Source organism: Lynx canadensis, chromosome B4, assembly GCF_007474595.2.
Source record: "Lynx canadensis isolate LIC74 chromosome B4, mLynCan4.pri.v2, whole genome shotgun sequence".
NCBI classification, from domain to species: Eukaryota; Metazoa; Chordata; class Mammalia; order Carnivora; family Felidae; genus Lynx; species Lynx canadensis.
The window spans coordinates 25,133,827-25,146,274 of record NC_044309.1 but is presented as its reverse complement, the minus strand read 5'-3'; the positions used below and the strand labels follow the sequence as shown (position 1 = coordinate 25,146,274).

The 12,448-nt window shown below is 34.8% G+C and overlaps 1 protein-coding gene across 1 annotated transcript in view; it reads right to left on the bottom strand.

Annotated features, from left to right (window-relative positions):
• RAB18 (RAB18, member RAS oncogene family) overlaps nucleotides 1-12,448 on the bottom strand; it is a 39,658-nt gene that overhangs the window by 14,526 nt on the left and 12,684 nt on the right. The window contains exon 3 of the mRNA XM_030321163.2: nucleotides 367-428. Within this exon, the coding sequence (XP_030177023.1) occupies nucleotides 367-428 (62 nt within the window). The remainder of the gene's footprint in view (nucleotides 1-366; nucleotides 429-12,448) is intronic.

Below are 12,448 nucleotides of genomic sequence, written 5' to 3'. Positions count from 1 at the left end.
GTGTTAGCTGAGTCTATATTGTCTTCTTAAAGAAACAGATTCAATAACAATAATTCTCTCTGGCAGACAAGATGATTTTTCTATACTTTTTTCTGTTTTTAAATGTTAAGGGATTATATACTTTAAAAATTTAAGTAAAACAAGTATCTATCTCATATCCAATTATAAGCCATACTATTTATTGTTTATCCCTTAATCAATATCAAATTTCCCAAAAGATATTTAATATCAATTGTTCATTTACCTCTAGAACTCTACACACATCAATTTATGCTTCTTTAAAAAGTAGAAGTTGAATACTTATATTAAATACATTTTTAAAACTCTTAAAAAATTTTTTTAAAAATAAATAAATAAAACTCTTACCCAAATTGCAAGTTTGGCCTTATTTCCATCCACTGAAATTGTTTTCACCTTAAAGTCAACACCTTGAAAAAAATGAAAATACTAGTAAGAATCTCAGTAAAATAATACTTTTAAAATCAACTACCAAGAAAACCAGAAAGCTGAAAATTCTAATTCTTAGAGTTATGGATGTGAAAATTTAAAAAAAAGTATCACTCAAGTTCAGCAGCTTAGGATTTAATCAGGATAAATGAAAACCAAATGCTAAATGCTTGCAGAATTCAAACACTCACCTATTTGTACTTGCTTGAAAAAAATTAAAAGTTTAATGAAAAAATAAAATTCAATGCAGTATGGTGATTAACAATGCACATTAAAAGCCAAGTCCTGGAATCCATGGTACTAATGTAGAGAAGACTACTGGGCTGATTCTGGATCAGGGCAATTTTCTAAGGGGTTCCAAAAACATCTACAGTGCATTATCAAGAGTCAATCCCCTAACTCAGATTCTGACTGTAGGCATCTTGGTAAAAATATAATAAAAAGTCCCCTATTCCTTGTCTTATGAATTCTTTGTTTTGTTTTTATCCAAAAAAACAGTATTCGTTCTATATGACTTTATCAATGATCACTTGCTACTGCATAATTGCAAAAGGAGAGTTTACACACAAAAACATCTGGGCCCAATCTGCTAAGAAACTTCCTAAGTCAAAGAGGAGTACTCAAAGTGCTATGAAAATCTTCTGTAAGTACTAATTTATGTAAAGAGAAGAGCTCCATAAGAAGACACATAAGGTTTTACCACAGCAGCCGCCCCCCCAAACCCTCCCCCTTTCCAGGAAAAGGAGTTGACACATGCCATCTGGCTTAAATGAACAGTAACTGCCCACATGTCTTTAAAGAGTATCAAAATTAACGTGCAGTCTACCCCACTGGCCAGAGAGAAAGCATTAGCTCAAGAAGCTTGGAAAGAAACTTTCAAAAGATCGTATTAGCTTGTCACAATTAATTCAGAACAGCACAACTAAGATGAACAGCACCCTCATTCATATACTACTTCCTAGAATACCTGTCACCAATATGGAGACATATTAGTAATTCCTGGATGATTTCTGGTGATCCACTACAAACACAAATTAGATAATAAAAATACACTTCAAAATGTGCATTACACCAGCTCTTTCTGTATACCAAAGATTAAAAAAAAAAAAAAAAGTTTGGTGTTTTGGGCTCGGGTGATAAAGTTGCTGATAAAGCCAAACCTAGAATCATGGGCAATTAAAGGACAGTGACAATTACAGCCCAAGGAAAAACCGAAGTGTGAAGTTTCTTTGCAGTTAAACAAACAAAAAATCTCATATTAAAAAATCTTGTATTCACCATGTTTCTAGATAAAGAAGTATTATACTATGCCATTTATGAAAAAATATATAAAATTATTTCCATTTTATTCATATTGCTTTAAAAACAAAACCTGAGAAAACTCAAATGAGGGAAATGGCTCTGACTTGGTGCAGGTACTAAAATAAATTAAGGCCACTGGTAGACATTACAGAGAGACAACCTGTCATATATATTCTACAGCTAAATTCTCACAGTTTTTCAGAGAATAAAGAACGTTTTTCTCCCCTAATTACTCCAGACAACATGTTCAAGGGCAGACTGGCCTTTTTGCTAGCTACTGGCTAATTAATCTACCCAAGAAAAGAAACTCGCTGTTGCAGAATGTTTGTTTACCTTCCCTTTCCCAATCTCCTCTTTCTCTTTTACAGTTTCCTGTTTTTCATGTTAACTGACAATCTAATGACAGTCTCTGTCATATGTATAATTTATGTGTTAATAACAGTCTCAAAGTTACTTTTCTGAGATATTAAATGTGAAAGTCACAGATAACATCCTTAGGAAACAATGCCCACACAGGTAGCCTGAAAGGGTACCTCATCTGGACCCAGACCCTTCAAGTCCCCATTTCATCCTTCCTTGGTTCCTCTGCGGAATCTCATACTCAAATACTGAGCTCTTTAGCTTTCATATGCTCAAACTGCTTGCTTCTTCACCAAGTCTGGTGGTTCTGTTTTACAAGTGGCTCTTAATTTGCTTTTACTGGTGGCCATAGTGAGAATCTTTTTAATAAATTTGATTTTGCCAGCTTCTTACTAGATTTGATTAAACTATCTTTTCAACTTCCTCATGTGGATGACAAAAAGCTGATACCAAAAGCAGAATGTCTAGGCAAAAAACACTCCTGTGTTTCTCCTCTACTCTATTACAACAATGAACATGTCTATGACCAGATATTGTGAGGGTTTTTCCTACAAGTAATTCTCTGACTCTGCAGGGACATCAATGTCCTACAATTCAATTCAGTCTGATAGCATCAGATCCCACAGGGTAAGGGCTAACTATAAGTCCTTATAAGTCTTTTAAGTCCTATAAGCCTGCTGCTTCCATTTCAGATGCCATCCCAAATCCAGGTTGTTACCTGTGCTTCCAACTATCCGACTATAAATCAAAGGTTCCCACAATCCCATAATCCCCTCCCTTGATTGGATTAATCTGTGGCTCACAGAACTCAGGAAAACAGTTTAGTTACTAGACTGCCGTTTTATTATAAAAGGATATAACCCACATGGAAGAGATGGAGAGAGGAGTAAGGCAAAATAAGGGGGAGTAGCACAAAGCTCCCATGCCCTAAGTGTGCCATCTTCCCAGAACTCCCATGTGTTTGCCAAAACAAAATTCTCATTAGCATTTTTAGGAAGGCTTTATTATTTAGGCATGATTGATTAAATCAGTATTGCTCTTCAGTGACAATAAAATCTCCAGTCCCCTCTCCCCTCCCCTCAGGTAGGGAAGAACACAGTAGGACTGAAAATCCCAACTCCCTCTCCAGGCAACCAGCCTCCACACTTAAAGGCTTTCCAGAAGTCACAGTATTAACATAAACTCAGCTGTGCTTGCAAGGGGCTTCTTAAAGAAAAACCAAAGACTGCTCCAATCAGTTAAGAAAATCAAAAAGTTTTAAAAGCTCTGTGCCAGGAACCAAATACATATTTCTTACTATAAATCATAATATTCACAGAAGAACTACCATTTTGGCTTTTTTCTTGTTGTTCATTTGGGCTTGCATTTTTAATTAAATACTTAATTCAGTTTTTTTTAAGGTAATCTTTTTTTTTAGGCACACCTCTGTATCAATGGAATCACCTGCCTTGTCAAAAGGAGAAAAAGCAATCAACAGAAACTGACTCAGAAGCAACAAAGTTGTTAGAATTAGCAAACAGGAAACTAAAAACTATTTTAACTGTATAGCACATGTTGAAAAAGTTAAGTAGACATGAGAGATTAAAAAGACCCAAATCGGGGTGCCTGGGTGGCTCAGTCAGTTAAGCTGTTCTCACGGTTTTTGAGTTGGAGCCCTGTATCAGGCTCTCTGCTGTCAGCACAGAGCCCACTTCAGATCCTCTGTCCCTCTCTCTCTGTGCCCCTCCCCTGCCCATACAATCTCTCTCTCCTTTTCTCAAAAATAAACATTAGAAAAATAAATAAATAAAAGTAAAATAAAAAGTCTCAAATCAAACATCTAGAGATGAAATGACAATGTCTGAGATGTAAAATACATGGGATAGATTAACAAAAATTCAACATTGTAGAAGAAAACATAAGTGAATATGAAGACACAGAAACAGAAACTATCCAAAAGGATACACAGGGAGAAGACAATTCAAAGAAAATGAGAAGGCATCAGTGATCTGTGAGATAATTTCAATAAGCAGGCAACTATAGTGGCCAAGTAAGAAAGTAGAAAGTCAAAAGACAGATCTGAAAAAATAATGGTCCTATATATTTCACAATTAATAAAAAGTATAAGCCCACAGATCAAAAAAGCTCAATGAACCCCAAGCACAGAAACATGAAGAAAACTATACTAAGAGACATCATAACAAACTGCTCAAAGGGAAATAGGAAGCATTTCAAATGAACATTTTGAGTGAAAAGAAAAACATACATCAAAATTTTGTGGGATGTCATTAAAGCAACACTTACAGGAAAACTTATTAGCACTAAATCACTATATGAGAAAAGAAAAAATTATTTTACATGAGTGACCTCAGCTTCCAAATTAAGGCAATTTAAAAAGCAAATAAAATAGAAAATAAACAGAAGAGTGGAAATAGTAAAGTTCAAATCAGAAACTGATAAAATCAAACCTGCAAAACAATTTTTTCTTAAAAAATCAATGAAACAAGGGGCACCTGGGTGGCTCAGTAGGTTAAGCATCCAACTTTGGCTCAAGTCATGAACTCACAGTTTGTCAGTTCAAGCTCCTTGTGGGGCTCTGTGCTGACACCTGGGAGCCTGGAGCCTGCTTCAGATTCTGTGTCTCCCTCTCTCTCTGCCCCTCCCCTGCTCACAATCAATCAATCTCTCTCTCTCTCTCTCTCTCTCTCTCTCTTTCTCTCTCTCTCTCAAAAATAAAGATTAAAAAAAAAATTTATTTTTAAATCAATGAAACCAAAAGTTGGTTTTATAAGGAAAAATCAATAAATATAAATTCTAGGCCAAAGTAATCAGGAGAAACAAAGACAAAAATTACCATTAAAAAGAATGACATCACATGACTATAGATTGTACAGAGGTTAATAGGATACTGAGGGAATGTTATAAACAAGTTCATGCCAATAAACCTGACAATTCAGATGAGATGTCAATTTCCTTGAAAAATTAAAACTACCAGAACTGACTCAAAAAGAAATAGATCATAACAAAATACCTAAAAATATCACTACAAAAAATTAACTAAACCCAAAAGAAGACAGTGCTGGAGGAAATAAAGGACAAAAACTCTATATAAAGACACACAGAGAACAAATAGCAAAATGTCAGTAGTAAATCCTTCCTTATCGGTAATTATGTTAAAGGAAGAGATTATCAAAATTTATATATATAAATATTATCTAAATACACAAATAAATATATTTAAAAGATCCAACTATATGCTGTCTACAAGAAACTCACTTTCAAGCTAGAGACACATTTAAGGTGAAAGTAAAAGGACAGAAAATGATATTCCATGCAAACAGTAACCAAGAAAGAATAGGAGTAGCTTTAATAATATTAGACAAAATAGAATTTAAGTCAAAAACTATTACAAAAGACAAAGGACAAAATATATTGATAAAAAGGTCAACTCATCAAGAAGATGTAACAATTATAAACATATGCACCAAAGAAAAGATCCCAATATATATAAAGCAAACATTCACATAATTGAAGGAAGAAATACAGCATTAGTTGGAGGGTTGTTTTGTTTTGTTTTTTTTTACTATTTTAATGTGATTTATTTTGGAAAGAGAGACAGAGCATGAGTGGGGGAAGGTCAGAGAGAGGGGGAGACAAAGAAGCTGAAACAGGCTCCAGGCTCCGAGCTGTCAGCACAAAGCCCAACACAGGACTCGAACCCACAAACTGCCAAGATCATGACCTGAGCCAACGTCGGATGCTGAACTGACTGAGCCACTCAGGCACCCCTACTTGGAGATTTTAATACACCACTTTCAATAATGGATACAACAATCAGATAGATGACCAATCAGAAATAGAGCATTTGAATGACAATACAAACCAGTAAGAACCAATAGAACATTCTACTCAACAACATGAGAAGAAACAGTTTTGGGGGCACCTGGTTCAGTCGGTTATGAGTCTGATTCTTGATTTCAACTCAGGTCATGATCTCACGGTTTGTCAGATCAAATCCCACATCGGGCCCTCTGCAGAACCTGCTCAGGATTCTGTCTCCTCTCTCTGTCCCTCCCCTATTCTCATCTCTCTCTCTGTCTCAAAATAAATAAACATAAAAAAATAAAAGAATAAATAGCTTTCTCAAGTGCACATGAAACACTGTCCAGGACAGACTATATGTTGTCTACAAGTATTATTAATACATTGTAAAGACTAAAATCATATGAAGTATTCTCATCACAATGGAATAAAACTAGAAATTAGTAACAGAAAGAAAACTAGAAAGTTCACACACATGTGCAAATTAAATTACACCCTTTAAACAACAACCAAAAGGTCAAAGAAGAAATCAAAAGGGAAATTAGAGCATACTTTCATACAAATGAAAACACAATATACCAAAACTTATGACATGTAGCAAAAGCAGTGCTAAGAGGGAAATTTATAGCTATAATACATACGTTATAAGAAAATAATTATCTCAAATCAATAACCTAATTTTATACCTTGAAGAACTAGAAAAGAAGAGCAAACTACAGAAAGAAGGAACTAATGAAGATCAGAACCAAGATAAAGGATATGGGGAATTGATACACAATAGACAAAATCAATGACCAAGGGTTGGTTTTTTTAAAAGATCAACAAAATGGACAAGCTTTTAATTAGACAAAGAAAAAACAAAAGATTCCAATTACAAAACTCAGATATGAAAGTGGGGACATTACTAATTTTACAGAAAAAAAAGGCTATTAAGAGAATACTATGGACAATTATATACAACCTAGGTGAAATGAACAAATTCCTGAAAACACACAATTGACAAAACTGACTTTAAAGAAAATCTGAAGAGACCCATAACTAATAGAGATAGAATCAGTAATCAAAAACCTCCCAACAACAACAAAAAAAAAGGCCAGGACCAGATGGCTTCAAGTCAGAGAAAGATGCCACAAGTGAAGAAAACTACAGACCAGTATCCCACAGGAATATTGATGCAAAAATCCTCAACACAATACTAGCAAACTTAATTCAGCAGCCTATTCAAAGCATTACACACCATGATAAAGTGAGTTTATTTCTATAATACAAGATTGGTAGAATATAAGCAAATCAAATTAGTATATCCCATTATAGAATGAAGGGGGGAAAAACACATGATTATCTCAATTCATGACAAAAATGGATTTTTACAAAACTCAACATCCTTTTATGATAAAAAACACTCAACAAACTAGAAACAGAAAAAAATTTCCCTAACATGCTAGAGGCTATATAAACTCATAGCTGGGGTGCCTGGGTGGCTCAATCAATTAAGTGTCTAACTTCAGCTCAGGTCATGATCTTGAGGTTTGTGTTTGAGCCCCTCATCAGGCTCTGTGCTGATTGTGCAGAGTATGCTTGAGATATATTCATATTCTCTCTCTCTAGTCTGCTTGGGATATATTCATATTCTCTCTCTCTCTTTCTTTCCGCCCCCTCCTCCCTCCCGCCCTACTTGTGCACTCTTTCTCCAAATAAATACACTTAAAAAACAAAAAAACAAAAAACCTCACAGCTAACATTATACTCACTGGTGAAGGACTGACAGCTTTTCCCCTCAGATTAGAACAACACAAGGACATCTACCCCCACCACTTCTATTATACACAGTTTTGGAAATCCTAGTCAGAGCAAATAGGCAAGGAAAGAATATAAAAGGCCCCCATATCGGAAGAAGTAAAATTATTTGTGTTCACAAATGATATGTTCTTGTATGTAGAAAATCCTAATCCTATACACACACACACACACACACACACACACACACACACACACCAAACAAAAAAAAATCTGTTAGAATAAATGAATTCAGCAAAGTTGCAGGACACTAGATCAACATGCAAAAATTAGTGGCATTTCTATACACTAGCAATGAAGAATCTAAAAAGAAAATTTTTAAAAACCATTCCATTTACAACAGCACCAAAAAGAAAATACTTAGTAATAAATTTAACCCAAGAGTTTTAAGACTCACACTGAAAACTACAAAACACTACTGGAAGAAACTAAAGAAACGAGTAAGTAGTCAAATGTAAAATGGTACAGTCACTGTGAAAAACAGTTTGATGTTTCCTCAAAAAGCTAACAATAGAATTACCACATCATGCAGCAATTCCACTCTTTGGGTATAAAGAACTGACAGCAGAAGCTCAGATACTTGCACAACAATATTTACAGCAGTATTATTCACAACAGAAGGCTGTGGCAATTCGAGTGTCCATGAACAGATGAACAGATAAACAAAATGTGGTTTATACATACCATGGAACATCATTCAGTCATAAAATAGAATGAAATTGATACATTAAGCTATAAGATGGAATGAAATTCTGATATATGCTTCAAAATGGATGAACTTTACACACATTATGCTAAGTGAAATAGGCTACTCACAAAAGGACAGATAGTGTATGATTCTACCTATATGAGGGACCTAGAATAGACAAGTTCATAAGGATAGAAGGCAGAATAAAGGTTGCTGCAGACTGAAGGGGAAGTGGAGTGAGAGCTATAGTTTAACTGGCAAAGAGTTCCTAGTGTTTGAGGTAATGAAAAAGTTCTGAAAATGGGTAGTCATGATGGTTGCAAACAATACAAATGTACTTAATGCTACTGAATTGTAAATTTAAAAATGGTTAAAATGGTCAATTTTGTGTTATGTATAGTTTACCACAATGAAAAATAAAATAGATAACTGAAGAGCCCTGAATCTATTTAAGAAATTGAATCTATAGTTACAAACCTTTCCACAAAAAAATATCAGGGCCAGAGTGAATTCTACTGAACATTTAAATAATAATCCATTCTAAATAAACTCCTCCAGGAAACTGAGGAAGAGTGAATACTTTCTTAGTCACTCTATGAGTTGTGCCTTACCCTGATTCCAAAACCAAAGACATTAAAGTTAAAAAACTATAGGGGCGGGGCGCCTGGGTGGCGCAGTCGGTTAAGCGTCTGACTTCAGCCAGGTCACGATCTCGCGGTCCGTGAGTTCGAGCCCCGCGTCAGGCTCTGGGCTGATGGCTCGGAGCCTGGAGCCTGTTTCCGATTCTGTGTCTCCCTCTCTCTCTGCCCCTCCCCCATTCATGCTCTGTCTCTCTCTGTCCCAAAAATAAAAATAAAAAATGTTGAAAAAAAAATTAAAAAAAAAAAAAAAAAAACTATAGGGGCACCTAGGTGGCTCAGGAGGTTGAGTATCCAACTCTTGATTTTGACTCAGCTCATGATCCCAGGGTCATGGGATAGAGTCCCATGTTGGGTTCTGTGTGGAGCATGGAGCCTGCTTAAGATTCTCTCTCTCCCTCTGCCCCTCTCCTCCACTCATGGGTTCTCTCTCTCTCTCAAATAAAAATATTTATATATACATATATGTAATTAAAAACTATAGACTAATATCCCTTATGACTACAGATGAAAATCCTAAATAAAATTTTATCATAACTAATACAAATATGTATAAAAGAACAACACATCACATAACCAAGTGGGGTTATCTTAGGAACAAAAGGTTGATTTAACACTGAAAAAAGCAATGTGGACTTTACTACATTAAACTAAAAAAAGAAACTTCATATGATCATCTCAACAAATGCAGAAAATGTACTTAACAAAATTCAACATGCATTCCTGATAAAACCTCTCAGTAAACTAGAAACAGAAAGGAAATCTCTCAACCTGATAAAGGGCATCTATGAAAAAATACACCTAACATCTCACTTAAATAGTAAAAGACTTAATGTTTTCCCCTTTATACCAGGAATAAAAGAAGGATATCAACCCTCATCACTTCTCTCAACTTTTTTTTTTTTTTAGCCAGGGCAATAAGAAATAAAAAAGTCATCCAGATGGGAAAAAGATGTAGAAATTCAATGGAATATACAGGATTAAAAAAAAAATGTTCCTAGAACTATTAAGCAAGTTTAGCAAGGTTGGAAGATACAAACTAAACATTTAAAAAATGTATTGTATTTCTATATATTAGCAATTAGCAAAGGATTTTTTTAATTTTAATACCACCTTTTAATAAAAATCTATTAAATATTTAGGGCTAAATCTGACAAAAGATGTAAAAAACATATAACCACTCTGAAATTTTAAAAGACCTAAATGAACAGAGATATTTAATTTGTTCTCTGATCATAAGACTCAATATTGTTAAAAGGTTAATTCTCCCCAAATTGTTCTGTATAGATTCAACTGCAATCCCTACAAAAATCCTGGCAAGCTTTTGTTTGTAAATCAACTATCTAATTATAAAAATTAATTGGGAAATGCAAAGAAACCAGAATAACCAAAATAATTTTGAAAAAAGTACAAAATTGGTAGACCAACAATATATGACTTCTAGATCTATTATAAAGCTACAGAAATCAAGATAGTAAGGCACTGACATAAAGACAAATAAATTAATGAGACAGAGTCCAGAAACAGACTCACACATATATAAACAACTGATATTTTTACAAAGGTCCAAAAGCTATGCAGTACAGAAGGGACAGTCTTTTCAACAAATGATTTTAGAACATATACACAATAGGGCAGGTGAGGGGAGGAGGAAAAAGAACTTTGATTCATATATGTTTTATACTGTACCCAAAAATTAAATCAAAATGAAGCACAGACCTAAAGTAGCACATAAAACTGTAAAACATCTAGAGGAAAACATAGGGAGAAAATCATTCCAACCCTCTGTTAAGCAAAAGGGTACAACACTGAAACCATCATTTTTTTTGAGGGGGCGGGCAGCTCACAAGTGCACACACTTGGGGCAGAGGGAGACAGAGGGAGACAGAGAGGGATGGAGGGAGGCTCTATGCCCAGTGCAGAGCCAGACACAGGGCTCAATATCATGACCATGAGACCATGACCTTAGCCAAAATCAAGAGTGGGACACTTAACTGACTGAGCCACCCAGGCGCCCCTGAAACCACTACTGATAAGAAAAAACTGACAAATTGAATTTCATCAAATTACGAATTTCTGCTTTTAGAAATTTGTTAAGAGAATGACAAGAGGAGCCACAGACCAAGAAAATATCTGCAAAGCACATATCATGTAATAAGGGACTTACATGCAGAATAAAGAACTCTCAAAACTCAACAATAAGGAAAAAAAATTTTTAAATGAACAAAAGATTTACACACTTCACACACACACTCAAAATACAGATAGCTAGCTAGCAAATATGAACTTTAAAGACACTCAACATCATTTATCAGTAGGCAATGCAAATTAAACTACAATGAGATTACCAAGACATACATATTGGAATGGTTAAAATTTTTAAATCTGATTGTGCTAAGTGTAATAGGGGAGGATGCAGAGAACAGGAACTTCCATACACTACTAGTGGGAATGTAAAATGATGCAATCACTCTATTAAAAAATGGATGAAAGTTAAACATGCATTTACCATATGATCCAGCAATCCTATTACTGGTCTATTTACTCTAAGGTTATAAAAATTAATATTTATATAAAATCCTGTACCTGAATGTTTATAACAGGCCTATTCATAACCATCAAAAACTGGAAACAATCCAATGTCCTATAATAAGTGGATGGATAAATCAACTCTGCAACATCCATGCAATGGAATACAACCCAGCAATAAAAAGAAACAAATGACGGGGTGCCTGGGTGGCTCAGTCGGTTAAGCATCCAACATCAACTCAGGTCATGATCTCATGGTTCGTGAGTTTGAGCCCCGCGTTGGGCTCTGTGCTGACAGCTCAGAGCCTGGAGCCTGCTTCGGATTCTGTGTCTCCCTCTCTCCCTGCCCCTCCCCCACTCATGCTGTGTCTCTCTCTCTCAAAAATAAACAAACATTAAAAAAAAAAAGAAACAAATGACTGATGTGCAACAGCTTGGATATAGTTCAAAGGTACTATGTTAAGTGAAAAAAGTCTAAAAAGTTTGCATAATATATCCCATTTACATGACATTCTCAAAAAGATAAAATTATAGTGATGAAGACTGAGCAGGGGCAGTCTTCAGGGGCTAGAGGCAAGGAAAAAATAAGACTGAAAAGGCAACAGGTAGTTTTTTGGGGGGATGATGAAACTGCTTAATATCTTGACTGTGGTAATAGTTAAATGACTATACAAATTTGTATAATACACGTTAAAATTCAAAAAACCTGTATCCCCAAAAAAGCCAATATTACTGTGGGATAACTTTTAAAAAACATATGCTAGTAACAGAACATATCAAAAATATTTTCTGAAAGAATAAATTATCAGAGAACATGTATTATTTCTGCTTCTTTCCTATTTAAGATTTACTTTGGTGCTAAGTCAAAGACTGATTTTGTAAAATT